The 27949-nt window shown below is 35.9% G+C and overlaps 2 protein-coding genes across 21 annotated transcripts in view; one reads left to right on the forward strand and one right to left on the reverse strand.

Annotated features, from left to right (window-relative positions):
- The first annotated feature begins 1816 nt into the window (after positions 1-1816).
- The window catches only part of CCDC66 (coiled-coil domain containing 66), a 41122-nt gene continuing 14989 nt past the window's right edge, over positions 1817-27949 (forward strand). For 2 of the 15 annotated variants that reach the window (XR_004780507.2, XM_035558396.2), the window contains exons 1-18: positions 1817-1925; positions 2815-2879; positions 4791-4813; positions 5854-6271; positions 7826-7961; positions 8158-8261; positions 9213-9388; positions 10065-10187; positions 12843-13096; positions 13475-13559; positions 14443-14604; positions 16302-16446; positions 16918-17040; positions 18383-18846; positions 20185-20222; positions 20518-20804; positions 21241-21368; positions 24627-24713. Coding sequence is in view for 14 of the 15 variants with exons in the window: in XM_035558396.2 (XP_035414289.1) it covers positions 1831-1925; positions 2815-2879; positions 4791-4813; positions 5854-6271; positions 7826-7961; positions 8158-8261; positions 9213-9388; positions 10065-10187; positions 12843-13096; positions 13475-13559; positions 14443-14604; positions 16302-16446; positions 16918-17040; positions 18383-18846; positions 20185-20222; positions 20518-20804; positions 21241-21368; positions 24627-24710 (2910 nt within the window). In the remaining variant the exon portion in view is untranslated. The other 13 variants (XM_035558395.2, XM_035558401.2, XM_035558394.2 and 10 more) reach the window with 13 other exon arrangements.
- Positions 26826-27949, reverse strand: part of TASOR (transcription activation suppressor) — a 30994-nt gene continuing 29870 nt past the window's right edge. For 2 of the 6 annotated variants that reach the window (XM_035558387.2, XM_035558388.2), the window contains exon 23: positions 27024-27586. In XM_035558387.2, the coding sequence (XP_035414280.1) occupies positions 27024-27586 (563 nt within the window). Of the gene's footprint in view, positions 27867-27949 lie in introns of all 6 variants that reach the window. The other 4 variants (XM_035558390.2, XM_035558386.2, XM_035558391.2 and 1 more) reach the window with 4 other exon arrangements.

Consider the following 27949-nt stretch of genomic DNA (forward strand, 5'->3'; position numbering starts at 1 on the left):
CATGAAAGTGAAAAAATACTTATTACAGATGCAATGTTTTAAGCATGATTGTGGATCTCAAAGCTGACTAGGAAGAAAACAATACTTCAGTCTTCTTTTTCTCCTTTAGCAAAGAGGTGGCTGTCTACAGAAAGCTAGGATTTCATCTCTACAGTAATGCTATATTTCAGTGAATCAGGTTTTGGGAGGAGTAGGATGGTGCAAGAAGAGGAGTAAGATTAAGTTTTATTTAACACGTTATATTGAGCGTTTTGAGAAAGCTAAACAGAACATAAGGTATATAAACACTGTTAAATTAATTAGAAGGGACTGTTAATACCAAAAGAGATCCCCAAAACAGGAAGATTAAAAGATGTACACTGAAATGTTAAAGACATGAAAACTAACTCAATTGTCTGGAAGAAACAAACAAACAAACAAACAAAAAAACAGCAAACAAACCACTCGTAGTTCTTTAAATAAGAGAATGAAAATATTAAGAGAATTAATTAGAAGAGTACAGCTTAAAGCAGTATTTATGGGTCATGATTAGAAATAAAATAAAAGGTGCTATGTGGAGCACTACTAAAATTGCTATTCTTTAAACAGCACACAAACAAACATGGTGCCTGTCTGAAATATTTTCAATCCAAATTAAGCGGGCAATGTCCTTCTTGATGTACAAATCCTATTGCAATGCTGTGGGAGAGCATTGTTCAGTGGGATTTAATCAGAAGCATGAATTCTTTGGTTTGGTTTTCATAGAATTGTAAAGGTTGGAGAAGACCTTCAAGATCATCTGGCGCGACCATCGCCTGTTTTGTCTCATTTCTATCCAGTTTTCTATCCTGGACTTGATGATCCTAAAAAATTATCAGCTAAACAAATTAGTGTTTAAAAGTTATTCTTGATAGCATCTCAGGGAGATTCAGAGTGTGAGAAACACTCTGTAGCCAATAACTTAGGCTCAGGCGAGGATCTCAGTGAAGTAGTAATTTATTCGCAATTGCAATGGCAGGCGTCCCACAAGCAGGAGCGCACCTACTAGTTCCATAACACAGTTTATATACTTTTTCGATGACCAGGACCCTCCCCTGTTTCCCCACTGAGTGGGTAATCTAGGTTCACAATCTATCTGATGCTTCACAGACAATGCATGGCCTTCAGTTGCCGGCCTGTTAAATTTCAAATTTCTTTTTACTTTTTTACTGTTTGAAGTGGTAATGTTTCTTCACTTATCTGACTTGACACCGTGATTTTCACCTAATTGCTCTAAGGAGTCTGTTTGTCTGCATTTTACAAGGTCGCCTGCTAAGCTTTCTTGTCACTGCAAGCATATCTCAATACCACATTCCTTCCCTCTAAACAATGTAACTGCAAAAACAACATTTTTATTCCCACAAGAGAGACTGCTGTAAGAAAGCCCAGACGGGCAGCACTTTCATCATCACAGCATTCTGTATGCCCCTAGCTTCTCGGGACTTCACAGGAGGTGCGTTACTGAGAAAAATGTCAGCCTGTCTTATCTCTGCCTTTCCTCCAGGCCCTAAATCAAAGTCCCGGAGACTCACTCACTAACATTACCACTCAATAAATGCCCTGTGAAGAGCTAGGAAGTAATATTTGGAAAAAAACACTCAAGCAGCCGCCCGTCCCTGCAAAGGGCAGCCTCAGCTTCCACAGGGCGACACTACAGCGCCCCAGGGGGGACGCCCCGGCAGCCCCAGAGCGCGCCAAGCCCCCCCCCGCCAGCAGGACTCCATTCCCCACAAGCCCCGGCTCCGCCGGCCCCCGCAGTGTGCGAGGAGCCCATTGGCTCCGCGGGAAACCTATCGCCTCCCGCCTCCTTGCATGGGGCTGGCAACGGCCTTACACAGAGCGCGGGCGCCCGAGGCGGCCCCAGGCACCCCTCAGCATCCCCGGCCCGGCCGCGCCATGAACCTGGGGTAAGGAGCGGGACCCTCCCCACGGCTGCCTGTGGGGACCGCCCCCGCCCGGGACGCTGCTGGCGGGCCCTCGGAGGCCCCGAGCCTCGCCTCACCCCGTCCCGTCCCTCAGGGCCCTGGGAGAGGCCCCGGGCCTGGCCCCGTCCCTCAGGGCCCTCGGCCGGCCGGGAGCTCTGCGGGGCTGCCGCACCCCGCTGGCAGCCTCGGGCACCTTCGCCGTGTTAATTAGAACGATGCTCATTAGAAAGATACGAGCGTTTGGGGTTTTCAATGAAAGGCAGCTTGAGCGTAAGCCTTATTTTGAGCACCCCGAGAATGAATCGGACAGATTTTCTTAATTACGTGGAAGAAGAAAAGGCGTTGGGCACTTTGTGCTCGTAGCGAGGCCTTCCCACTGTTTGTTTTTGTTTGTTTGTTGTGCGTGTTTTTTTTTGTTGTTTGTTTTTTCTTTGTTTTCATAAACCTTTATAGTAGCATTTGTTCTACTTAAATTGTACTATTTTGCATGGAAGCATAATTCAAGACTTTAGAATACAACGCTTTGTAACGAACAGTGCAGGAATTCACGGAGATTGTTTAGTATTTTTTGTAGAATACAGCATATATACAGTGGCACCTTCACTCTAAAGACATACCTTGTAACGGGCTAATCCAAACTTTCCAGTATCGTTAATAAAAATGTATCCTTTTTGTGACCTGTTTTCTTTGTATTGAAGAACTTCTCACAAACATAAAGTTGGAGAATGAAAGTCCACCTTGACCTACAGTAAATACCATGTTATAATGGAGTACAGTTGTCTTTGTTATTAATGTAAAGATCTTAACCATTACCATATTACTTAATAGTTCAGAGTTCTCTCTCTCTCTCTCTCTCTCTCTCCTTTTGCAGAGATGGACTGAAGCTTGAAACTGAAGTGTTGGATGGAAAGCCTAGGCTAATTTTAGCTTCTTCTGGTATTTTTTCAGTCATTTATCTGAAGTAATTTTTAAAGCTTCTTAAGGTTTAACCTCCAAGCAATATGAACCACAGCTTTATTGAAATATTCAGATTAGGAAGAATATTTGTACAATGCTATTACTTGGCCCTCTTAACCAACTTGCCACTGGTCTAGGTTGATACTGAACATCTGAGTAGTCTGTCCACAGGTGAACAACTGGCAAATTGTCTTGACAGTTTACAGCTTGTCTGCCTTCACAAAATGTTAAGTACTGTTATATATAGACTGTCATAACCAGAGAATGCGTGCAACTTAGTAGCACCTTATTAACAATGAAAAAACAGCTTAGTAACTCCCTGCTTAATTTAGAATTCTATCATACCACGCTTCTAATTTAAAGTAGTTTTAGTATCTGGCAATTGAGGTTTATCATTTTCAATGAGTTGTTTATTTAGGCCAGATCTCATTGCTACCACACTAGGAAAAAACTATCTCATATGTTAATAATTAAACTTTATTAAAATCTAGGTTTTTGATTTATCAAACATAAACATTTATCAAATATATACAAGCATAAAACCACATTTTCTAACTGTTGGCAGTCAGGGTACAGGAATTCTCCATTTATTGCCCTCCAAATTATATTCCACTTTTTGCTGTCGAATGAGACATTATGAGAGTCAACAAAGAATACATCTACTGGAGACAAAACCTTGCAACACCTCTGGAACAGCAGCGCTACAGCTTTCACTTACCTCAAACATAGCTCGCATCATTTATGGAACATTCACTGACCCTATTCAGAGGTCTCTGAGATAAAGCCTTGCCTTGGACTCTGAGCTAGCCTCAAAGAAGCAGTCTTCTCCAGGAATTAACAAGTTACCTTTACACAGCACTTCCTTAAATTAAATTGTTTCAGTATTCAAACTGGGTGAATGAACCTAGTGAGGAAACGCAGTCCCAAAACACTCTTACTATGGAAACTGCAAGATGGTTCACAATTTAATGCATAGCTCTCCAGGAGAGATTTAGCATACTCCCAAGTTTTAAAATATTCATCTAAATGGAAGACTATTAATAGGGTGTTTTGCAGACAGTCTGAACTGTTAGTATTCTCCAATGCAAAAAAAATACAGGAGCTACCGGTGCAAAATGTATGACAACCACTGTCAGAGCCATGATTGCACAGTGCAGCTGAAGCAGCCTTATCTTCACAGATTTGTTCCACTGAAGTATCATCCCAACTGTTTTCTCCCCCTTTTCCCTTACCCATGTGTGCAAGATTTCTTGTGTTGAGTATCACATTCTCTCTATTAATCAATATTATAATATTCTTTATTATTAAGTATTATGTTAAACATAATATTTTTGCAACCACCAGCTCTGTGCAGAATTTGGCTTAAAATACTGAAGAGTATGTATACTTCAGGGCAGCAGTAGGGGGAACAGTGAAGGGTGGTGTGATTATGAAAGTGTTGTTTCTTTAGGCTGTAAGTGATGGAGACATAACATCATGTAGCAGATGGGGTTGGATGCATGGACCATCCTGGAAGAATGGGACACAGAAAGCAAACCAAAAAAGCACAATAAACAATCAAAAATAAGCCATTACCTCTGGGCTCTCTGAGAAACAGAACGAGTAGCAGGGGAAGATTGGACTGGTACAGTAGTTCTATAGACAACTGAAAACAGATACTGAAATATATCTAGACGTTTGTTTTGTTTTCCAACATACTTTTGAAGTGTACATTCTGATTTTTTTTTTTTAAAGTAAAATAATAGAGGCAGATGTTACAGGGAAAGTACTTGCCCCACCTTACAAAACATCAGATGACTATAATAGTTCCTGAATTTCTTAAGATCTGTTTTTCAGGAGGAAGTTGCTATTAAATACTGCTCTCATATGTTTGTGTTTGTTTCCCAAAAGATAAATCAAGGCTTTCAGTGAAGGTAAGTGAAGAAATTACTTTTCAATTACTTCATACATTATACTCTTCAATTTGTTAACAGATGTTTGAAAACACATTTGAAGTGTCTCAGTGTTTGTAATCAGTTATGTTTATGAAAATGCATTTCACAGGTTCGTAATAGCTGTAAAAAAGAATCATACAATATCCCGAGTTGAAATGGACCCACAGGGATCATTGAGTCCAACTCCTGGCTCCACACTGAACCACCTAAAAATTAGACCCTATGGCTGGGGGTGTTATCCAGACAGTTCTTGAACTCCAGCAGCTCGGTGCTGTGACCACTGCCCTGGGGAGCCTGTTCAGTGCCTGACCACCCTCTCAGTATAGAACCTTTTCCTGTATCCAATCTGAATTTAAAGAGTTCAGCAACAACAACGTCATCAACACAAGGTTGAATTTTAAGTTATATGACTACTTTTACCTTTGCAAAATGCTTTAGTTTGCCAAACAGGAAGTCATCCAGATTGGGACTTTCAGAAACCCTAAAGGGATTCTAAATATGATCTGAAATGTGTTTAGTCCCAGTGTAGTTGTATAGGTTGTCCCTGTCTTAGTGAACTGGAATGCAGTGAGCAGGGGAACCAGAGCAAGCCTGTACCTGTGAGATAAACACAAGTGTATATCAGGAAGCCTGGAAAGGGTAATGTTATTACAGAATGGAAGAGTCAAGACTGAAATAGTAGTGGCTGTTTCATGAAGACATATACCTGTTTGAAGCCATGCTTCAGAAATACCAAATAAGAATGAAGGAATATTTGTGGATTCTTTTAAATGTTATGGTATATCAAGTAATTTTTCATGTCATCTTTAAATATTCAAATTTAGATGCTGTATCCTCATTTAAGGTATTCCTAGCACTCAGAGATATTTCACTAGTTTATACGTAGTTTCTACTGATGGAACAGAGAGGAAAAAAATGACACTTTTACCTGTTGCTTAAATCTTTTTGTTTGTTACTTATGAGAATTTATTTCCTTAGCTTATTTAATATCTGGTCTAACTTTTTTTTTTTTTAAACAGATGGGCAATAAAGCCAGAGTCCCTAAACAGGCGTTGAGAATAAGGCGTACTGGACATATTCCGAGGTCAACACAGAATGCCTGTATCAAGCAGGAAAACTTAGCAAAACCAAGGAGTGAATCAAGCTTATCAATGACAAAAGGTGAAAAAATGCATGTAACTAAACCTTCCTCAAATGAAGCCACAGCTAAAGATCACTCTTGGATTTTTCAAAGAGAGAACACAAACAGGAAGCCTGATTCAGAGAATCTTGATGTTAAAAAAAGTAAACAGAGACCTCAATATCCACATATATCAGCTGAAGACCTAGGAAATTTGGGGTGTTTAACACAAGAACAGCTTCAACAGATTTTGATGACTGTAAAAGAAGGAACTAGAAGCATCTTTGAGACTCATAATGAAAAGCAAGAGGAAATGGGTAAGGTGCATCGTGCTGCAAAAGTACAGTTTCCATACAGATAGTTGAAGTTTGTTTCATGGAAATGGAGCTAAATGTGAAAGTTTAATTTTGAATTCATAATTTAAGGTTATTTTCATGCTGCAGAGATGTTACTCCAATGGTCTCTGACAAAATACTGTTTACTACTATAGATATGAAATTGCCTGTTACTGTTTAGGAACCAAACAAGTTAATGCTAACAGTAAAAATTAGGAATTGCTTAATAGTATTCTAATACTTTGCAGAGTAAGAAAGCAAGCAACTGCCAACGTTTTGTGCTGAAATTAAGTATTTTACATTGAGGAAAAAGATACCTAGTAGAACAGCACTGTACTATTACCATTATAAGTTTGAAAAAAAAAAAAAAAACAAACACAAAGAGTTAGGACTTTATGGTTGTATGAAGAGTTCAGGTATTGCTGTGCATCTCAAAAGAAGCAGTGACATTTTCCTCTGACCCTGTTGTGGTTTAGCCCGGCTGGCAGCCAAACACCACACAGCCGTTCGCTCACCCTCCCCCCTCCCTCTCCGGGATGGGGGAGAGAAACGGGAAAGTGAAGCCTGTGAGTTGAGATAAGGACAGTTTATTAAGACAGAGAAAATAATAACAATAATAATAATAATAATAATAATAATAGTAATAATGTGTACAAAGTGATGCACAATGCAATTGCTCACCAACCGCTGACCGATGCCCAGCCTATCCCCGAGCAGCCGGCCCCCCCACCCCGGCTAGCCACCCCTATATATTGTTCAGCATGACGCCAGATGGTATGGAATACCCCTTTGGCCAGTTTGGGTCAGCTGTCCTGGGTCTGTCCCCTCCCAGCTCCTGCTGCACCCCCAGCCTGCTCGCTAGCAGGACGGAGCGAGAAGCTGAAAAGTCCTTGGCTTGGTGTAAGCATTGCTCTACAACAATTAAAACATCAGCATGTTATCAGCGCTCTTCTCATCCTAATCCAAAACATAGCACCCTGCCAGCTACTAGGAGGAAAATTAACTCTGTCCTACCTGAAACCAGGACAGACCCCAAGATATACATGCATCTTTTTGCCTAGCTGTAATATTACTGTTGAGTATTATTTGTTTTGCAGTCCTTATACTGCCACGTGTGAGAACTATTGTGCATGTTCTTGTATTACATCTTTACTCCTGTTTTTAGACCTATGAAAGAAGTCAGCTCTTGGTCACCACAAACAAGACACATTGAAATTAAGTAATTACAAAAAAGAAATTACTTTTACTAAGTACAAAAGTCTGAGCTGTTTGTCAAGTATAAGCATTTATTATAAGTCTAGCATTCTAAAAATACCCTGTGAAGTTTTAACTTACATGCCTTAGACATACAAGCAGAGCTAAAAACAGTTCTACTAAAGAATGTCGAATTTGCAGGTTTCTTGTTTTTAAAGCAGTAAATGTTGAGAAGTATTTAGTGGGCACACATGCTTTACTTACTTGTGTGTGGAGATATATATATATATATATATATATATATATATATTTACATATACATGTGTTTGTATCCTACTACAGCCGCTAATGAGTCATCAGAGGAAAACACAAGCTTTTTGGAGAAATGCTACAATGAAGTTTCATCTGTTCCAGATGAAGCTAATTCTAACTCGAGCAGGAAACAAGAGTCATATCCGCAACAAGGACAGAAAGTTATGTATGTAAATCTGTGTTATTGTCTACAAAAAAAGTGTCTCCATTAATGATTAATATTGTTAATCTTCTTATTACAGTAAGAATTAACATTCTTAATCACAGTAAGAATATATCTAAAGGTAATTTTAAATACTAATTTAAAAGTTAACAGATAAGCTTTTTTGGTATTATTTTTCTTCTATCCTCCTCTTCTCTAGAAAGGAGTCATGGAAACCAGCTAACATATTTACTACCTTGGGTGAAAGAGAAGGGGAGAAAGCCTTATTAGAATTTAAAAAGACACAGTGGAAGAAAGAATTAGGTAATTATAATACAGACTATTTATATTTTATCAGTTTATTATACTCAAGATGCCAAGAAACCTTGCATTCCTTATGCTTTTATAGATTTACTTGTGTCAATGCAATTGCTGCAAATTTGGAAGTTATATACTTTCGTTTGTCTCTAGGAAAGATTGACATTTATGAGTTTCAAAAAAAATCTGTATAAAGAAAAATCTGTAACATATTGCAAGAATATTTTGTTCAGAAGCAGGCAAACAAGTACATTTGTTTATACTTCATATTGTAGGAGTTACTGGCTACTGATCTGGTCACATTCTTTCACTCTGTGCTAGCCATTATCATTAACAAATGAGTTTGTTTCTTTTAAGGGAAAAGTGTTGCCTTATCTACCATTGTGACTGAATACAAGTTGCAATTTGACCTTGAAATAGTTTGCCCCCTTGCCTTATCCCTAACCAAGGGGAACCTGCAGAAAATTGGGAGTGTTTAACACAGTAAAAAAGCTTAATTTGTCACAGGCTTTACATGATTGATATACAGGAGTGTTTTGTTTTGTTTTCAACTTGGATGTAGACTATCTAGTTTCAGTTTGATTCTGCACTGTCAGTAGCTTGCATTTAATATTATTAATCCAGTGCAGCTATAGAGTAATCTTATATCATTAGTATTAATAAAAATTGAGATAATTTATTTTTTTTATTATTTCTCTTAGTTTTCCCTCTCCTTCTCAGTTATTCTTAAGCCTTCAGTGTTTTGTAGTCTTCTCAGAGATTCCTGTTACCTCCACATCTCTGGGCAGAGACTCAGCAGCCATCCTCTTTAAGAGCAAAATCACATTTAAACTGATAGCTCACACAGTAGTTACTTCATCTTGTAGCCCTTTTTACAATCAAAACTGTAGAGCTTGTAGAGTCGGTGTGCCTTTTTAATTATTTATTTTAATAAATGCATCTACCTTCCTGTATTAGGAATTCTCACCAAAGTTTTGTGCACTTCCCTCCCCACCCTTCCTCCTGAAGATGAACAGGTAGCACTGAAGAAGAAGCTGAAAGAGACTTTGAAAGGAGAGGTGGGTTGTGTCTGGGCAAAATCTGGCAATGAAAAAACACCTACAGAGAAAATGGAAACAGCTAACCCAGATAAGGTAAAGCTATCAGTAAAAACACTGAAGAGCACAGTTTCCACTGCACTGGAACTGTTCAATTTTTAATTCATACAAGATTTTCTTCTTTGTACAGATCCAGCATTAACTGGAAGCAGAATCAAATTTCAGTGATTAGTTTAAGCTCTCTGAAGTGCTGCGAACTCCCTATATCAAACTTACCTGTTGCTCCAATTTCTAGTTTTACAAATTAGTATATTTATATCATGAACAACCTGTTTCTGTCTTTCCACGTTGATTACTAACTAAAAGGTATGAATCTTTTCCAGCTCTGTTTTGAGGAATAATCTCAATGGTTATGTAATTATTTGCATTGTTCCTTAGCTCTGCTTACAGAATAATAAGCATAGCCTTTTGACTTTTACTCTAACCTGCCTTTCAGAAAGTCAACTGTCACTCTAAGAATGCTGTGTCAGATAAACACATTCTTAGGGGGACTGCCTCTACAGTGATTGCTTTCAAACAGGATAGGTTTGTATCTGTTGTCAGTTATTACAGTAAAAACAAATGTCTTTTTTGTGGCATACTCAGCATTCCTAGAAAGTGTTATCACCGTGTCCCCATAAGAGCTTGTACATAACATGTACAAACACACTTATGTAGTCAATACATATTAGTAGTTGCTACAAGTAATAGATTGGCTTTTATCTTATTTCAGGAAGCTGTGCCACAGGAACAACCTTCAAAGCATGAGCAACGGAAGAAGTGGCTTGAAGAGCTGGACAAACAGAAGGAAGAAGCTAAGCTACAAAAAATAGAAGAAAAACTGAATTTATCAAAGGTATCTGTGGTTTAGAGGTACTTTTTGGAATAAGAAAAGCTTTTATTTCAACTTTTGTTCTAAGAAATAAGAGAGAAAATCTTAGACCTAATGAACTAGTGACAAAGATGTAACTGAATGCAGCACATCCAGTTTTTCAATCATAAACTCAAGAGAGCTGCCCACTTAGCCAGTAGGCATTCCAGTATTTTGGTGGCAGAAAACAGTGTGTCTAGTTTGATGAGAACGGTGGTATTACCTCCAACTCTTTCCCCCTCCCCCCCATTATAGTTTGAAAGCACCAGGGGCTGGAAGGTTTTGTAGAGACAATAGCCAGACACTGTGCAAAAAGAAACTTCCTGTAGACTACCAAAGAAGATGAGAAAAAAAGAAGGAAAGTTAAAGACAATCACAATGTGTCACAGTGGTGTTCAGATCTTGTTTCTGGAAATACTACTTTAAGACATACATATGCACACATGTACACATTAATGAAGCTTTTTAAACATTTCTACTCCAAAAAGGATTGAAGAAAGTAGCCCTACCTTTTTTATTCTTCAGTTTTTTCAGGCTGTTGAACATAGGTCTCTTACACTGGATCTCAAAGGAAACTGTGGCCAATATAATTGCTTTGCAGGTCAGATATGTGGAGATTTAATACTATTGGCTGGTTTGGGCAAGATGTCTTACACCCCTGCAAGTTCTTTATATGGAAGAAGACTTATTTCCTTTACTATGTTATTATTTCTATCTTACTACTGATTTTAGGTTCAGTGAAACATTCTCTGTTCTTATGCAGACCAATATTGATATGCTTTTCTAAAGTCTCTTGTCTTTTGAAATGAAGAAACATTGTACTATAGCTAGAATCCAGATTTCCAAATTGCTGTGTGTAGCTTTAACCCGGGATCAAACAATCCTTTTGCTATGTATCAGGTATATTCACTATTCTCAGTATTATTAGTGAACAAGAATCCCAATTACCAAAACTTGCCTGATATGAGCATTCATAACCTACGAACTTCTGTGTTAAATGGCTGCAGCTTTTACTTTCAACTAAAGCATTTAATACAGCAATTACACAATCCCTGGACAGAAACTCATCATTCCAATTCCGTAGTTCATAATGCTAGAAGAGAGCTTTCCTACCCACCTCCAAAAAAAAACACCTTCTTGCTAAGGTTGGTCACATACTTACATGTGACACAAATTTTTTTCATTTCCTGAGCTGTTGAAGAAATTAAATTTCCTTTGCAAACTGAGCTTTATATTGTGAAAGCAACACAGCTGTGAAAGGTCCCAGCATTAGCTGCCTCATTTTTTTAATTTGATAGCTGTGCCCTGGGGAGATTGATGTAGTTACCCACCTTACAGTAATCTCACTTCCAGCCCCTTTTGAAAGAAAGCTACATGCACTTAATCTTGTTTTCTTCAACATCTTATTTTTCAGGTCTTGTGTTACACTCTCAACCTTTCTACATATTTCACTACAGACTTACATAAGAATAAAATAGATTTTTTTAACTGCTCTTGTGTGGTTCCACATCAATGTGTACAAAGGAAAGGCAAAACTTAGGAAACAGGAGAAAGAATTATTTGGATTCTTATTATTATTTGGACTAAGAGTTTCTTGTGTCTTTTTTAATAGATATAAAACTTTTCTTAAAGAAGGTGGCTTTTTGTTCAAGGAAGTGACTCCCAGAAAGCTTTAAGTGGATTATGTTAGTTTCTTTTCTGCAGAATGCAAAATTTGAGGGAGCCGTTCTCCAGTCCTTCCAGAGAAACAAATCTTCCTTTATTGAGAAGAAAAAAACAATCTCACTACCTACAGCAAAAACAAAGGTCCCTTAGGTAAAAATCTTCTATTAATGAAATATTAAAATATTCAGTTCCCAACATGGTGCCAAAAAAATAAGCTCAGGTAGTACAGAACGGAGACTTGAAAAGCCAATATGTCACCTCTAAAGAAGTTTCAGGTACTTTGCTAGGATTCTTGTGTTTAATTGAAAATGACAGATGGTGTGGGTGGAAAAGAAGGCTTATTTTACAATGGGTCTGTCAAGCTGAAAATAGGAAGTTATAGAGTAACATCTCTGCCCAATGCACAGTAATTCTGCTAGTGTTCAGCATTAAAGCAGAGGTAGTAAATGTGGGCCAGCGTAAAACATGCCACTTGTTCATGTTATCAGGGAGAGAATATATGCACAAAAGGAGAAAAGTATGGCAGAGTGCACAGAGTACTGACATCAAGCAGTTTTGCAGTACTATTTGAAAAAATACAGGATGGAATAGTAATATAAATTGAAAAAGCCGTACCAAAAAGCCTGATTTCATGTTAGCTTACTTTTTTTTTTTTTCCTTTTAATGTTGTTTTGTTTGTTTGTTTGTTTTGAACTTTCTGGTTTGTTCATTTGTTTGTCTTTGCTGTCAATATAATAGAAATATGTTGGTGCTGACCAAGTGTATTGCTCAGCAGTGTAATTTCTGATCTGACTTGTACGCAACAGAAATAGTTCTAGGAAATTAACTGCTCTGTGTATTGTACTTCCATAACAAAGATTTTCAGATGTTCCTGTTGTACAAAATATGTATTGTCTAACTCTTTTGTTAACCGTGCTTTATAGAAACAGTGTAATTGAGCGCATTTCCGTTTTTTGTTGCTTCATATTTATTTAGGCTGAAGAGCATGACAGATGGGCAATGCATTTTGATACTTTAAAGAACCACCCTAATACTAATGCACAACACCCTTTAAATGGAATGTACAAAAAGCAGCATGAAAGTCTTTGCCTGTCACCTGACCCTAAGGAGCTGACTGCTTTTGTTCACCCTTTTTCACCTGCAGCTTTAGGCAACCTCATGCCCTCAAAGGTGGAAAATGCAGAAAAAGGTGCTAAAAGCAGTGCTTTGGATCACAGTCAGAAAGTCAGGTGAGTGAGCTTTGAAAGGGTAATCGTCTTCCCAGCTAATTAATTTCTGTCACCTCCTCAGAAATTAAAAAAAAAAACTTGAATAAGATCCTTTAAAGCTGATCATTAGATCTATCTCATCTAGCTTTTGCTTTTTTTCAGAATTACATGTTGTTTCAGCTTTGCAAGACACAAGTGCGTCTGTTGTTCATTAATAAAATTTACTGCAAGCTTACTTTCTTCCTTACTCATTACAATGAATTGTATTAATTAATTAATGCAATGTGATAGCCTCATTATGAAAATATTACTTGAAATCTAACTGAGACTTCTAATTAAGAAAGGCTTTAGGATTTCCTTTTTATGATTAAAAACATATACACATTTCCTTGTTTGTAGTTTCCTTCGTTCAATGACAGCTCTCCTGGATCCTGCACAGATTGAAGAGCGAGACAGACGGCGGCAGAAACAGTTAGAACATCAGGTAGATTTCTGTTTTAAAGTTTAATGACATTTTAATGAGTGGATGAAAGGTAGTTTTGTCATATGAATAAAGCATGATATATAATAATAGTGAGGCAGTTGACTGTTATGCTTCAAATCACGTTTACAATTGTTTAACATTATTCCTCTCAGAGTCTACAGTTTTTTAATATCTGTATGGAGTTGATTGCATTTCTGTGACAGAATTCTCACCTCAAAAAGACACAACATAGACTTTAGAGCTCTAATAGGTTTTGCGTACTTTTTTTTTAGTCTCCACTGTCATCAGGAGGACTGATATTTGCATATACCCCTCCCATGAATTTTAAAATTTTATCTACTTTACTGCCGCCATTCCCATTACTTTTGCTGCACTCTTAACTGAACATATATCTTCATGAAGATGTCTATAGCACAATGTAAATAAATCTTAGTGTAAATGTAATGATTCTGTCTGCTCAAACTGTTATTCTTGCTAGATCAAAGTATATTAGATAAAAATCAGACCACTATTTCTTCACAAGCAATGTACAAAACCATTTTTGAAAATATAAAAAGAGACTTTTGTTTATCTTTGAGCATTTTGTCTTCAAACCGCTTTGCTGGGCTGGTAGTTCTAAAAAAAATGGGAAGGCAACTACATATCTTTTGAGAAATTAGAACAAAAAAAGTGTTTGAAATACTTTTTCGTTAGTAATGAACTGTTAGACAGCTATTTTCCCTAGTACTGTCACATAAACTAATAAATTGTCTTGAATAAATTGTCTCTTTTTTAATGCTTCCAAATCCAAATATTATACACATACATGGAAGTATATGAGTAAATAGATTGTAATACCTTCAATTTTATACCTTTTAATTCTACTTTTTTATGATATTACCAGAAAGCAATAATGGCTCAGGTAGAAGAAAAGCGGAAGAAGAAACAACTGGAGGAAGAGAAGAGAAAATGGGAAGAACAAGAGGAAGAACAGCGCCTAGCACGAGAAAAAGAACTGATGCAGAAACAGTTTGAAGAAGATACGCTTAAACAAAAACAAAAAGAGGTGGTTTTCTGTATTTTGTTTCGTGCGGATAAATGGAAATTTTTTACTGATTTACTGATTTACTAAACTTAGATGCTATGAATAGAGGGAAGACTATGTTTTGATTATTATAGTATATTGCTTTGATATACTATTTTTAAGTACAGTAAAAGATGACAGGATATATTTTGAAACTGTGCAAGGGATTTTGCCACATCTCCATTAACATGACCATAACTGCTCTAAAGCATGAACAAAACTCCTTCAGAGTTTCAAAATGGTAAATGGACTTCTGCCTACCAAATTCAGAGTCTGTAATAATACTATTTTTTGAAGAAAACAGTTCCTCACCTTCAAAATGGTGCTGCCTCCTCATTTGGAAAATGAAAACTACCTGAAATTTCTACATTTGAAACCAAAATTTGTTTCCTCAATTAATATAGTACAATATAGGTTTAAGGCAAGTTTGGTTTTTTGGACAAGGGCCTTTTCAGAAAGATGAATGAATAATAACTGGCAAAAATGCACTTGTAGTTTCAAATAATGTAGAAAAATACATTTTAAACGTAAATTTTAAATAAAAAAAATACCTCAAAGTCTGTGATCCAATTATTGTTGTTGATAAGTTGGTGCTTTTAAGATGCTTCAGTATCATGAACTTTATCTAACTGGATGTGCTTTTACTCTGGATTAACGAGTTTCCAGAATATAATTTGGAAAAGTCGTTTAAAAAGTTGTTGATGTTCTAGAACTTTCACCTCAGTAACTATTGCTGAGCTTTCAAGCTTGTTTCATTTAAAAATTAAACTGAAAGTAACATTTTGACCTTTGGTGTACACAAATTTCACAGTTTTATATATTCTTAACCTCTTACAGAAGAATCTGTAGAAGGTTAAAGCCATACTCTTTTCTTTTGGCACAGTAGCAGCTATAAGTGTTAGTAGAATTCTGCAATGTCATAAAACAGACTGTTTTCAAAAGCATAGCCTCCTCGAGAACCTGCAGAAATATGGATGCCTGATTGCTCTGCATTTTCTGGAGGGAAGGGTATAGGATCTGCCTGTAGATGCTAGAACAAACTGCTAAAAATTAGGAAAAGTCATATTTCTATGTAATAGCTCAGCTCCTTCCAAACATGTCATGCTATCAGTTTTGCTTTCGCTGGCAAATGCAGTGGAAAGGGGGGGTATGAGATGGTAGTATCAGTTTGGATAGGAGTTGTTCCTTGGCCCAGTCATCTTGAACCCACTGGGTCTAGAAATATAAACCTCAGATTTAGGGATGTTCTGCCTTTGTTAGGGAGGTTTCTAATCCCTCCTTTCTGTGGAACTAGGAGGAAGGATTCTTATGTTTATTTGGGCTTCTTTTATTTCATTAAACCACATTGATGATAGATAGCTGAAATCAGATGACATTTATGACAGGATGCATTTATCAGAAAGGAGTTAAATATCCAAATAAGTTTGAGGATCTAGATGCTGGCTTTTCAGCACAGCAGAATGCAGAGCTTCTGATTTTACCATTAAAAAGTTAAATGTTAGGTATTGCATCTACTCAACTAGTTTTTGTTGGTTTTTTTTTGGTTTTGTTTTAAATGCTTTACTCAAAACAAGAATGTATGTTGACATGATTTCTGTAAACATTGGGGATTATATGGAGATTAAATAATCCTATTTTATTCTCAAATGATCACATATTTACTTTTTTTTTTCCTAAAGGAACTTTTGACTCTTAAAACAAATGAGATCTATCAGACAATGCAGAAAGCTCAAGAATTAGCACAGAGATTAAAACAAGAACAGCGTATTCGAGATTTGGCTCAGAAGGGACATGACATTTCAAAACTTAAGAAGACTCTTGGTGGCAAGTACCAATCTTTTCATATTCAGTTTGCTTGTTCCTGTGGTGTTTGCATGCGAGGTGCTAGTGTTCTTTCTTTGCCAGTCTGCATTTGTAATAAGGTCAGAAATTGCTCCTTTGCCTCAGGAATCAAATTTCATTTCAGTTTATTTAACGAGCCTTCCAAACAAGTGTCGTTGTTAACTAATATTGTGAGTACTGTATTTTAGTATATTACTATTATTATATAACTTCAAATGCTACATTGCATAAAGGAAGAAATATAAGGCTGTCACCAGGAAGGCATATGGAATATTCAGACCTATAAATAGTCAACTTGATTTTCAGTGAAACAGCCAGAGTATTCGGATCTGAATCATAGTTCTCAACCTTTTGCTTTGAGTTCTAAGCCACAATAGTCTGATAACTTGATAGCATAGTTTAAATGGAATATATGTTGCTACATTAAAAAAAAAATGCCTTGATTCTTTTTAGGTGACACTGAATTTGAAAATTGTAGTACTGACATTTCATATCAAAGTCATAACTTTTCTGATGACATTAGCAGTAATATTGATCGGCAGACTTCTCCTCGGAAAGACACCGCTGTACAGACAGGTACGCAGCCCTTCCACTTAATTACCCTGGTGTACCGAAATACAGGCAGTGGAACAGCATATTGGTGTAACTGAGCAACAGGGCCAAATCACTGTCATTCGGAATGAAATAAAGCTAGCAAGAAATACTTGGACAGACACAGGCATATTATAATATTACCATATATCACTGTATTCTTCTAAATAAACGATATGCCTATATAGTTACCTGCCAATTACAAAGTCAAATCAGCCAGTCTGAAGTATGGTGTTGGCTTAGAGTCATGGTCACAAGCCCTGCAGGACTAAATTTATTAAGGCATTTAGGCATATATTTTAGTACTCTTCAGTGTGAATAATCACAGGCTTATATAACATGCTTTGGTATCAAGCTGAGCTGGGTCCTTAATGAATCCTTGAAGATGCTAACAGAAATACTGTCAATAATCCTGGAATTAGAAAACTAGACTAATTGGAAAATGAAAGGTTATATTCAACCATTTAGAAAAACTTTTTATAATTCCTGCTAAATATCCAGACAAAATTGTGGGTCTATGTAGATGGAATACCTGCCAGTCTTTATCTTGATTATGTATCACACTATTAAAACAAACAAACAAACCAAAAAATAACTATGATTCTAAGTCTATGATTCTATGAACTTAGTCTACATTTATTCATGTTGTAGGTGAGGCCTCAATGAGCAGATTGAGTGGAAACATATAGTTGCTTTATACCTTATATTTAGAAAATTATTAGCTTCTTAACACTTGAGAAGATAAAGCTTTAATTTATTTGTATTTGCATAAGCAAAAATTAATAATTTTGGTTTTGATAATGCTGGTAGAAATTTTACTAGAAATTCAGAGCATTTACAAAATAGTTAATATCTTTGTATATGCCAATTAGTAAAGAAAGAGGCTGGATTTTTAGTACTTTAAAAATTGACCAAAATATTTCCATTGAAAGACAAAGATTAGGAAAGTATGTTTCTGACAGCACTGTGATTATGACCAAACCATCAACATTCTAAAATACTAAACAGGAGCTGTATTTTGCTCTTTACCAGTGGGTACCAGGAATAAAACTGAATTTGGCATTTTAAGATAATGTAGTTTCATTTTACTTACATTTTAATTTTGTAGTGACTTGATTTTGTTGTCTAATCTTTTTTTTTTTTCTCTTTATTGAAATTGCTTGTATTGGTCCTATATTTTTTCCACATCAAAAAGGATAAAAATCATCATAAAACTGTAGCAACTGTTTTTTGAATAACATCAGTAATGGTAGATTGATGTGCAGACAACATTCAAACAAGTTATTTGAATAGCTTACACTTGAAATTAAAATACATTTTTTTTCAGATGACTGTAATACTTCAGCATGTATTGATTCAACTGAGGGAAGAACTATGTGTTGTGGATCACCTGATATTTCCATAGAATATAAGGAAACCTCCAACAGCAAAAAATATCAGAAAGAAATGCAGTATACAGATGAAAATAAAATTTCAGGACAAGAGAATGGTGGCATCTACAGTGAGCTATATGAACAATATGCAAGAAAAGAAAGACAAGTTAAACCTTCAGAAAAACATACTAAAAGACCTGACTGGAACATAAACAAGCCTGGGAAAAGATATATTCCAGCATCAGAAAGATACCCTAAACAGCTACAAAAACAAAGGGAAGAAAACAAAGTAAGACGGCAAATGGAGCTGCTTCAGTTGGTAGAAAGAAATACCCCTGGGAATCTCTGCCCAAAAAACAGGTCTCCTTCACCTCATGAAGAAATGAACATGAAGAATAAGGGACATAGGATCAGAAAGGTAACTACATTTTCTCTAGCACGAATGATGAGTATTTTTAAGACTTACTTCACTCACTTCTTCTATGTAACTCAAGCTCTGAGAATTTTCACCTGCCCTTTGCGTAAAGAACAGTACTACAGCAGTGTTTTGTTTGTTATGATCAGAACATCTTGATTTTTGTCATTTATTGTTATTTCAGTCTGCCAAAGCATGTATTTGATGTAGTTTATCATCATTGTTTCATTATGTAAAAAGGGAGCTGGATTGAAAGTAGTGTGGGGGACAAAATGGTATCACTGACTTGTGCATTTCTGTCCATCGTGTAGTGGTGCCGGTTAATAGATTAGGAGTACCTGTCCAGTTCTTATTTCTGCAAAGAATCTGTGCTACTGAAGACGTACTCTAATATCATAAAAATGTATACTTAGTGGAGTTGGGTTTTTTTCTTCCCCATTTGCAGTAAGCATGTGTAGCATGTGGCTGGGAAAAAATAATTCTCATATAAAGAAAATACTATTAAATATATTCCTGCCTGCTCTCTCTCTCTCTGTATGTATGTATGTCTATACATAAACACCTACATTTCTCTCACCTGCCAGTAGAAAAAATGCTGGTGTTGAAAAGGTGGCCACCTTAATTCTGTTTAATCATTTGCTTATTATGGCTACATACACATATTTTAGAAGCTGTGGGTATTAAAAAAAAAAAAAAAGGTTTATGAAATTACATAGCTAGATAGCTGTTCACATAGGTGCCTTTGAAGATTTATTCATCTGTTAAACCAAGTTTGTTGGTTTTTTATCAGATTAATAGTAAATCTTATGATTAATGGTAAATAAGTTTTACATGTATGTTATTGAAAGCTAAATTTTCAAAAATTCTTTTCCTGAAAAAAGGGGTAATGTATTTTAAGCAGATTTTTAAGTTAATTAAGCTGTGTATGATACCATAAGAAGCATGGGATATGTTAATACATTTTAATTTAATTAGAAAACTTCTAATGACTGTATATAACAATAAGACCTTTCCTTTAATAATCATTGCCTTGGGCTAAACTTTTCAGGTTTATAAGCTTTCCAAGAAAATGTATATGTAGTATATTTTATTTCTCTTAAAGCTATCATAGAAAATTGGAGTAAGTCCTTCTAGAATTAGTTTAATTAGAGTCAGATTAATTAGAGTTCATAGATACTACAATTCTCCTTAATAAAAGTCTTTGATGATACCCTTCTCCTGAACTCAGATCATGTAGTCCTTTTGGAATTTCAGAACAAACTTGTTTTGAGAAATGAAAGTGTTTAATATAAAAATATGGAGGTTTTTATTTTACTTTTGACTTTCTTGGTTTTCTCCTAGGAAGAACAATTACATAAGAATAATTTGAACGAAGAAAGGTATGTCAATATTCTGCATTAATGCAAAGTATAAATATATAAATAGTAAAATATGCATGCTTTTCTTTCCTGATTTTTAACTGGTTTAAATAATTTACATGCATCTAGTTTTCTACTATTAAAAAGACACAAGAGAAGACAAAACAAGCTAGTCGTAAATAATAAATAGCTGGTATAAAGGCAGAGTAACGGAGCAGAAGTGCAGGCCTCTGAGCATTTTTGTCTCTACTGTTTAAGAAACTTAATCATGTTACTTTTGTGTTTTTTGTATGTTAACTGAAATTGTTTCATACAGGTCTGACTCACCACCTGTTCCAGCAGTTAAGAACAGGTTACACCAAGTACAACAAAAACAGACACACACCTCTAATTTCCTGGTGCACAACAACAATAGTAGAAGAGAGAAAAATATCAAGACAGATGCACAGCAGAGGAGCTCCCCTCCCCTAGTTACAGAAGCTGGAAGACCTCCGTCTTCACAGTTTATTCCGTATGTTCGAACAAATGAAGTGTATTATCTTGATCCAGAAGCACCAGTGACTAGACCTTCAACACATGACCCACAATATCGACGGTTTAATGGTACTGAAATGTATTATGATCTGATTCATATAGAAGAGATGTTGCAGTGACTTAGTTCAAAGTGCTACATTTTGTTCAATTTGGTATCTGTTTTTACTGAATTCTGCTGTAACCCATGTTTGTCAGAGCACTGTACAGAAAGCCTATGCAACCAAATTTATACTTTCTATTAAAAAAAAGCAACAACATTTTTAATTCTTTTATCTGTCCTTTTCTGTTTGTTTGTTTGTTTATCTTTACTGAACGACAATTGCACTTCTCTGGCATTATTACATACAGATTTTGGTCTTAGGAACCTAAGTTGTATTTGACTTAAAGTGATCACAATCTAATAGCAACCAAAACCTGATTTTCACAAGCTGTGAAAATCTACTACAAAATTAGAACAAAATTTATAGGAGTATTGTTAACTGATTTGATATGTATTTATTTTTAGGCTCTTACCCAACACCACGACAGATTTTTAGCTCTGATCACACTAGAGATCCTCTTCTAAATCCTGATGGAGTTAAAATCAGAGAGAGACAACAAGCAATTCTCAAGGGACTGTCAGAATTACGCCAGGTAAGCAAATAGTCATTGGATAAACATGTATGTCTACATACTGAAGTCAAAATGAACATTGCAAACTATTACATAGTCATAAGTGTTAGTCTTTAATTCATTTTTTTTCCATCATATAAGTTTTGGGCCTCAACCTCTACCTTTCCTCATTAATTTTGCTTTAGTAAATGCATTACTTCCATCCTTGGACTCTTCTTAAGGACTACGAACTACGTAGTCCTTAGATTTACTATGATAAGGTGGAATACCTGAGAAAACTTGAAAACAAGAGGAATGACTTTATTACTGTCCAGGTATTGATATAGGATTACCTATAGTAAGAATGTTTCAATATCAAGGGGAAAAAAGAACGGTATTTTAACAAAACACCCGAACCTTTGTTATGTGACTGGTAAGCCAGTCATGCCAGAGGTATGTAGATGGCATAGCAAGTTAGAGGGGTGGTAATCAAGTATCAGGCCTGGAAAAATATTCCAATCTGTAAATATGATGTGTGAAAATCCTTATAAAATCTTTCCAAGATAGCTATTCTTTTGCTAATGTCTAAAATTAAGGATTTGTCAATCAGCCAGGTGTTGTGAGTGAAAAGAAAATGTAATTTGGTGGGATAACACACGCAAGAGCTACCAGAGGCAAAAGTCTGTCCACGTTTGTATACATTGTTCAATTTGTAGTAAGTCACTGGTAACGATTAGGTCTTCAGGATTGCCCAAGGGATTTTGAACAAGGCAAGACTGTCTTTAAGGATGCACACATTGCAGTAAATTAAAGCACAAAGGTTATAGCTGGTAACTGTGAAGTTACGTATTTTTCTGTTTGGAGTCAGAATACCAAAAAAAGATACTGTCGAGCTTTAAGTTATTAAAACATGAGTGAATTTGATACTCCACCTGCTAGCAATGAACTGTGGTCCACAGTAGGTTCAAACCTCAGGCCTGGACAATCACAGGAACAGTTTTCTTTCATGCTTCTAAATGGCCTGATAGAGGACTGCAAGACAAAAAAGAAAAATTTTCCTTTCGGTTTGCAATTCTTCTTTGAGGACTATTAAAGATATGTGTGTATTGGTATCATCCTTTTTTTGAATGACTCCATAGTGATATTAGTGACTTTATTATTAGATAAAGTACTTTTAGAATAATTATATATAGCTAAAAAGTAAATAAATGTATAAGAAAAAAACATATAATGAAGTATGTAAATAGCAGTGCTATTCATTTTCCTTTAGATTAAAGGAGAAAATTGTGTAAACAATCCAAATGAAAGAAGGACACTCTGACAGACTTAAGTACAATAGAGTACCATTAGTTAGCTCCTGGTCTGCTTTAGAGAAACACACATGCGTACCTAGTGCTTCAGTAGCAAGTAAATCCCTTGCACAAATGAGAGGTCAGCCATGACATACTTAACCTGTAATTTTAGAAAAGAAAAGATGTGACACAAGAACACTGAAAGGTTGTCAGTTTCTCATGACTTCCAGGTAGATTTGCCTAGATAGATGACTTTCTTCATGACTAGAACAGGTCTTTCCCAATGCCCATTAATATTTTTGTTAAATAGCCACAACTTCCACGTGTTTTGTATTCAGGCTTCATTTGCCAATGGTATTTCAGTTAAGAATGAAGCCGTTGTCTTCAAAGCACAATTTGAACTTTGTGCTTGCTGAGGTGAACAAAAACCATGAATATTTAACAAGGTTTAAAGTGGTAATATCAGTGTTGGCAAACGTAGGAGACACAGGCTTGGGAACATTTTTGCTGCACAGTGAGTATTCAGGCCCTAACAGTATCTAAAAAGTAACATTAAGGGTAGTCTTTCAGTGAAGGTTGGTTCTCGAAAAGAGTTAAAGTTTTTTAAGTTCTTTTTAAAATACCCTAGCAGCCACAGAATGCATTTAGGACATTACCTGTTGAACGGAGGTGCTCTATCTATCTGCTTTGCGTTAGTTATTTCATTGAGAAAGACTGAATAGTGCAATATTTTGTATGAAATATAAGTAAGACAAAGAGCAGAGTTTAGTTTTTCTATTTCAGGAGATAATCTAGTCTTGTTTTTTTTAAATGATAACATACACAATTTTATGTATATATATATATCCAATTAATAGTTTTAGAATACATATATATATATGCATGTATATATCTATATTTACAACATATTTGGCCAGTCTTTAGCCTTTAAAACCCATATAGAGTATATAGAAAAATATGATCAGGATGTTTCAGTAACAGTGTAGCTGAACTCACTGGACCCTGGATACCCCAGTGAAAAATGAAGGGCCATGAGGACCCTCCTCTGCCCAGGAGAGGGTGAGTCTGTAATTGCATTTGTTACAACTCAGCAAGTCTCCCTTTGTCTTAGTTGCTCTGTGAAGTCTTCTTCTGTATTTCAGGTGACGGCAGTAATAAGAATTATCAGCAGACTTTAGTTTCCTTGCTTAAATCAAAGTAGGCAGTGGAATAAGCCTGGGTTTCTTCATCCAGCAAAGTGGACTAAGTATTTGTGAAAAAAGAAGAGTCAACACTGTGTTCTCTTTTTCAAAAGACACAACAACAACAAAACAGTTACAGTCAGTACATACCAGAGCAGCTTATTTTACTAGGGCAATAAAAACACAATAAAAATACTTGCTAGCAGGTTGTAGCCTGTAATGGCTAACTGACTAAAAAGTAAAAAGACTATTTCAAATTTATGAATGTACCTGACACAGCTGTCATGTCATTACTTAAGCACATAGCCAAGGATACAATCCTAAGGGTTTTTGTTACAGGTTTTCTCCATTTTCTAGTACCGGAGCAGGAACCTTTTACATTTGAGCATAAATACGAACATCCTCATTCTTCTGTCACTGTTCTAGGTCAAAAGGTAACACTCTCCTTTGTCTTAGAGAATAACTAACGCTAATACTACAAACTGGTACCCATCAAGTTTTGGGGTTTGGCTTCATAAAAGAACATGCTAGAATACTACAAATGTAGTGATGGCGCATAAGACAATAAGTTAATACAATGAAAATGCCATGGCTCTGCTGCGTAGGCATCCCTGGATACATTAGGATAGCTAGGATACCACTTCAGTCACACTTCAGCACGTCTTTTGCATGAATCAGGAAAGCCTGAGTTCCCTCCCTCACGAATGCGTTATGTTGTACCGCTTTAAGTTGTGTATTTAAAAAGCATTGCACCTCACTGGCACATTTATTAGTTCAGGCTGCCTAAGGCAGGCAGAGCATTCACGTTTATATTCCATTTATTTCAGGGCCTCCTACAGAAGCAAAAGGAGTTGGAGTCTGGACTAATTCCCACCGTAATTCAGGAAGAGAATTTTATTTCACCCTTTTGAAAGGTACATGTAACTGTACTGAGTTCTTAAAAAATGTAAAGGCAGAGCACATTGCTAATGTAATTAATTGTGAACCATTTTATTATGCAAATTTTGATAGGATTACAGGATTACGTTGCTTTTCAGATTGAAGATACATTAAACTAATGATGGTATTTAGAATGGTCCTCATACTACATGAAGACATGTCCATTTAATATAAACCACCAAGACACTGTACAAAAATGGATGTGTATGGAACTGAGTTTATGCATTTTTTTTGATAAATAAAAAGATTAAAGAATCATTCTGAATGGCTTTGGGAGTGGGTAGGTATTTTTAACTACATAAAACTGCTTGTACTTAGACAGGTTTTAGGCTTAGACAAATTAATGGTCTATTAACTTAATCTCAGATTTTAACACCACAGCAATACTGACTGTAACATGCACACATAGCTCCCATTAAAACAGGATAGCAGCAGTTAGTTAATATTGTAATGGCTGGGTCCAAAATAACAGAATTCAGTTTAAGGAAGTCAGCTTATAAGTAAAGTCTGAACAGGTCAGCCTTCAATGCTTCCAGCCAGAATAAGAGCAAATGCATTTAAAATAAATATTTTAGCCTTCAAGAGAAAGGATAGTTCGGAGTAAAACTGTTTTTCTTCTAGATCTCTACAGAAGATGCCTAACCTGAATTAATTTTAGTTGATATGCAATAAAAACCACTGGACCTCCAACCCAAGAGTCCTTCTAGGAGCAACTGTTTTTAGAAATAACCTGACTATGAAGGTACCTTACAGCAGTAGCTGAGGGAATAAATGTGCGCTCTTTCCTCTCCCTTTGTATGCCGAGTTATGTAGTAGGTGAGAATCTACAGTTGACGTTATACTTGGTAGAACAGTTTTTCCACAAAATTCATTAACAGTTTATTGGTACAAGGGAGGTTTTTTGATAGATTACTTGCCTGGTAAGATAACTGCTAAACTACTTTGGTCATGGTTTGTTCCTAATTTAAATAAGTGAATCAAACAATTAATAGAAGGGAAGATATTCAACTTCAGGGAAAAGTGTACTTCTTTTGATTAATCTACCATTTTTAACAAATTGTAATTGTCCCATCTAACTTTGTGAGTTTACAGTCATGTAGTTTCAAACACTAATAATCCAGTACCAAACCACACATCCTATATAAAAGCACTAATACCAAATTACAAACAGGAAGAAAAAAAGACTTTGGACAACTTGAAAACAAGAACAGTAAACGTAAGAGTCAGGGTATTAGCGTATGTAAAGACATCAATGTAACTAAACAGGTAATTCTGAGACACCACAGCTATTTTACTATCGGCTACTGTTCTCCAGAAGCCTTTGAGTCAGAAAATGCTGCATGACATGAGTCAATTACAGAATTGCTATAGAAAATGCAAGGTTAACTTAGCACATGGAAAACTAAAAAGGACAGCATTAAGAAACAGACAGAACTCCATGTTTATGACAATACTAGTTTTAAAAAGTAGAAAAGCACAGCGATCACTACGCTGAAGTGTGAGAGGAGTGAGGATTTTCTAGTGCAAAGCTGAGCTGCCACCATCATTAAGACTAGCTTTGTTCTTCTCGTTACTCTAGAACTACAATGGGAAATAAAAGTTGTAAGATCATTCTGATGTTGTTCTAATCATGCAGCATCAAAATTAGACAAAGATAATTGCTAGTTATGAAATAAAATTTGGGTACTTTTTTCTGTACTTCGAAAACAGTATAAAAACCACAGACAATGCAATGTGTTAGCAAGTCCCTTGTGCATTAAGAGTTTATTTTATTTTGTAATGGAACTGCACCATTAATCTAACTGAGGTATTTTGCCAAAATCCAGTCATTAAAATAACTACGCTGCCTTATAGCTATGTAAAAACATTTGTACAAAATTGTGTCAAATAAATACATAAGTTTTGATATTTATGTAAAGAAAAGTGATTTGGATACTCTTACAGTTAAAAAAAACTTGCCGTTTCACATAGTTTAGGCAAACATTCAGTTTTACATTAAAACAGACTTCAAACTGAAGCCTATGTACAAGTCAAATACAAATGTAGAAACTTAAAAGTGCCAACAAACAAGATAATTCAAGTACAATAAATGTTAAAAATATATATATTTATTTCAATTTTCAGATGCTTCCAACAGGTACAGGCCATCATGGTTTTAAATAAGACAAGAAAACATTTAAGATAAAGGACAAGAAACATTTTGTTCCAGAATAAAATAGAAATTGTTAATCCACCATTCTAGAAACAGAAAAGTCCACAGCAACTTATAAAAAAGACTTACAAGTTTATTTCTGTTTTGAATATGGCCTGGAAGAATCACAATTTATATCCCAGCCACCAGGCGATGATGACTTTTCTGTATCCATGCTCTGACTGTAAGCAGATAGAAAATAATTGCCCCCTTCTTGGTTTTGATTTGCAGAAATCGGGTATGTTGTTCCCAGAAAAGTCTGATGAGTGAGTACATTAAACTGACTGAATTGATGGGACATGTTTAATTGTCTGCTGTAAACTTGGAAGTTATTAAAAGGAGCTTGTTCAACTGAGTTCTGTTTTTCTCCTTCAGCAGAACATGTTGTAGAAACTGGAGTAATTGGCTGTATCTCTTCCAAGTCAATTTTAGAAGTCTTTTCCATCAAACCAATTTGTGCTTCAGGAGATAACTCTGTAGTTGATACACAGCTTTCTTTTGTATCTATTCCATGTGAGCCCTTGGCCTCTGTCTGCAAAGCTTCCAAGCGACATGTATCATACTTAGAGGCATCATTCCAGATTTCTATTTGTGATGCTTCATCCCCTGAATCCAGAGACATGTCCTCCTCATCCTTTTCATCGTTTTCTACAAGAACTACATTAAAAAAAAAAGAAAGTCCTATTCTATTGAAATACAAACTTTTGTTAGAAAAGCTATACACTACTCACAGAGTGTTATGCTTCAGGTCTGTAAGTCCATTATCACTTAAGTCTTGGTCTTCTGCCACTCTTGTTCACTTACTCAACATACACACTTAACCCTCTGTGTGAATGTCCAGTTACTCCGATGCTAAAAGCTTCTGCGCATTGTGTTCATGTTTAGTGTTGGGAAATCCCAACTCCCAGCTCCAAAGGGGTTAATGTCAAAACAGCATCTAAAGTTATACAGTAGGTCAGTATTTGATCAGACAATTAAAGGAGTACAATTACTGACATCTTAATCCTTTGTTTACAATTT

The sequence above is a fragment of the Cygnus atratus genome, chromosome 10 (genome assembly GCF_013377495.2).
Source record: "Cygnus atratus isolate AKBS03 ecotype Queensland, Australia chromosome 10, CAtr_DNAZoo_HiC_assembly, whole genome shotgun sequence".
Lineage (NCBI taxonomy): Eukaryota > Metazoa > Chordata > Aves > Anseriformes > Anatidae > Cygnus > Cygnus atratus.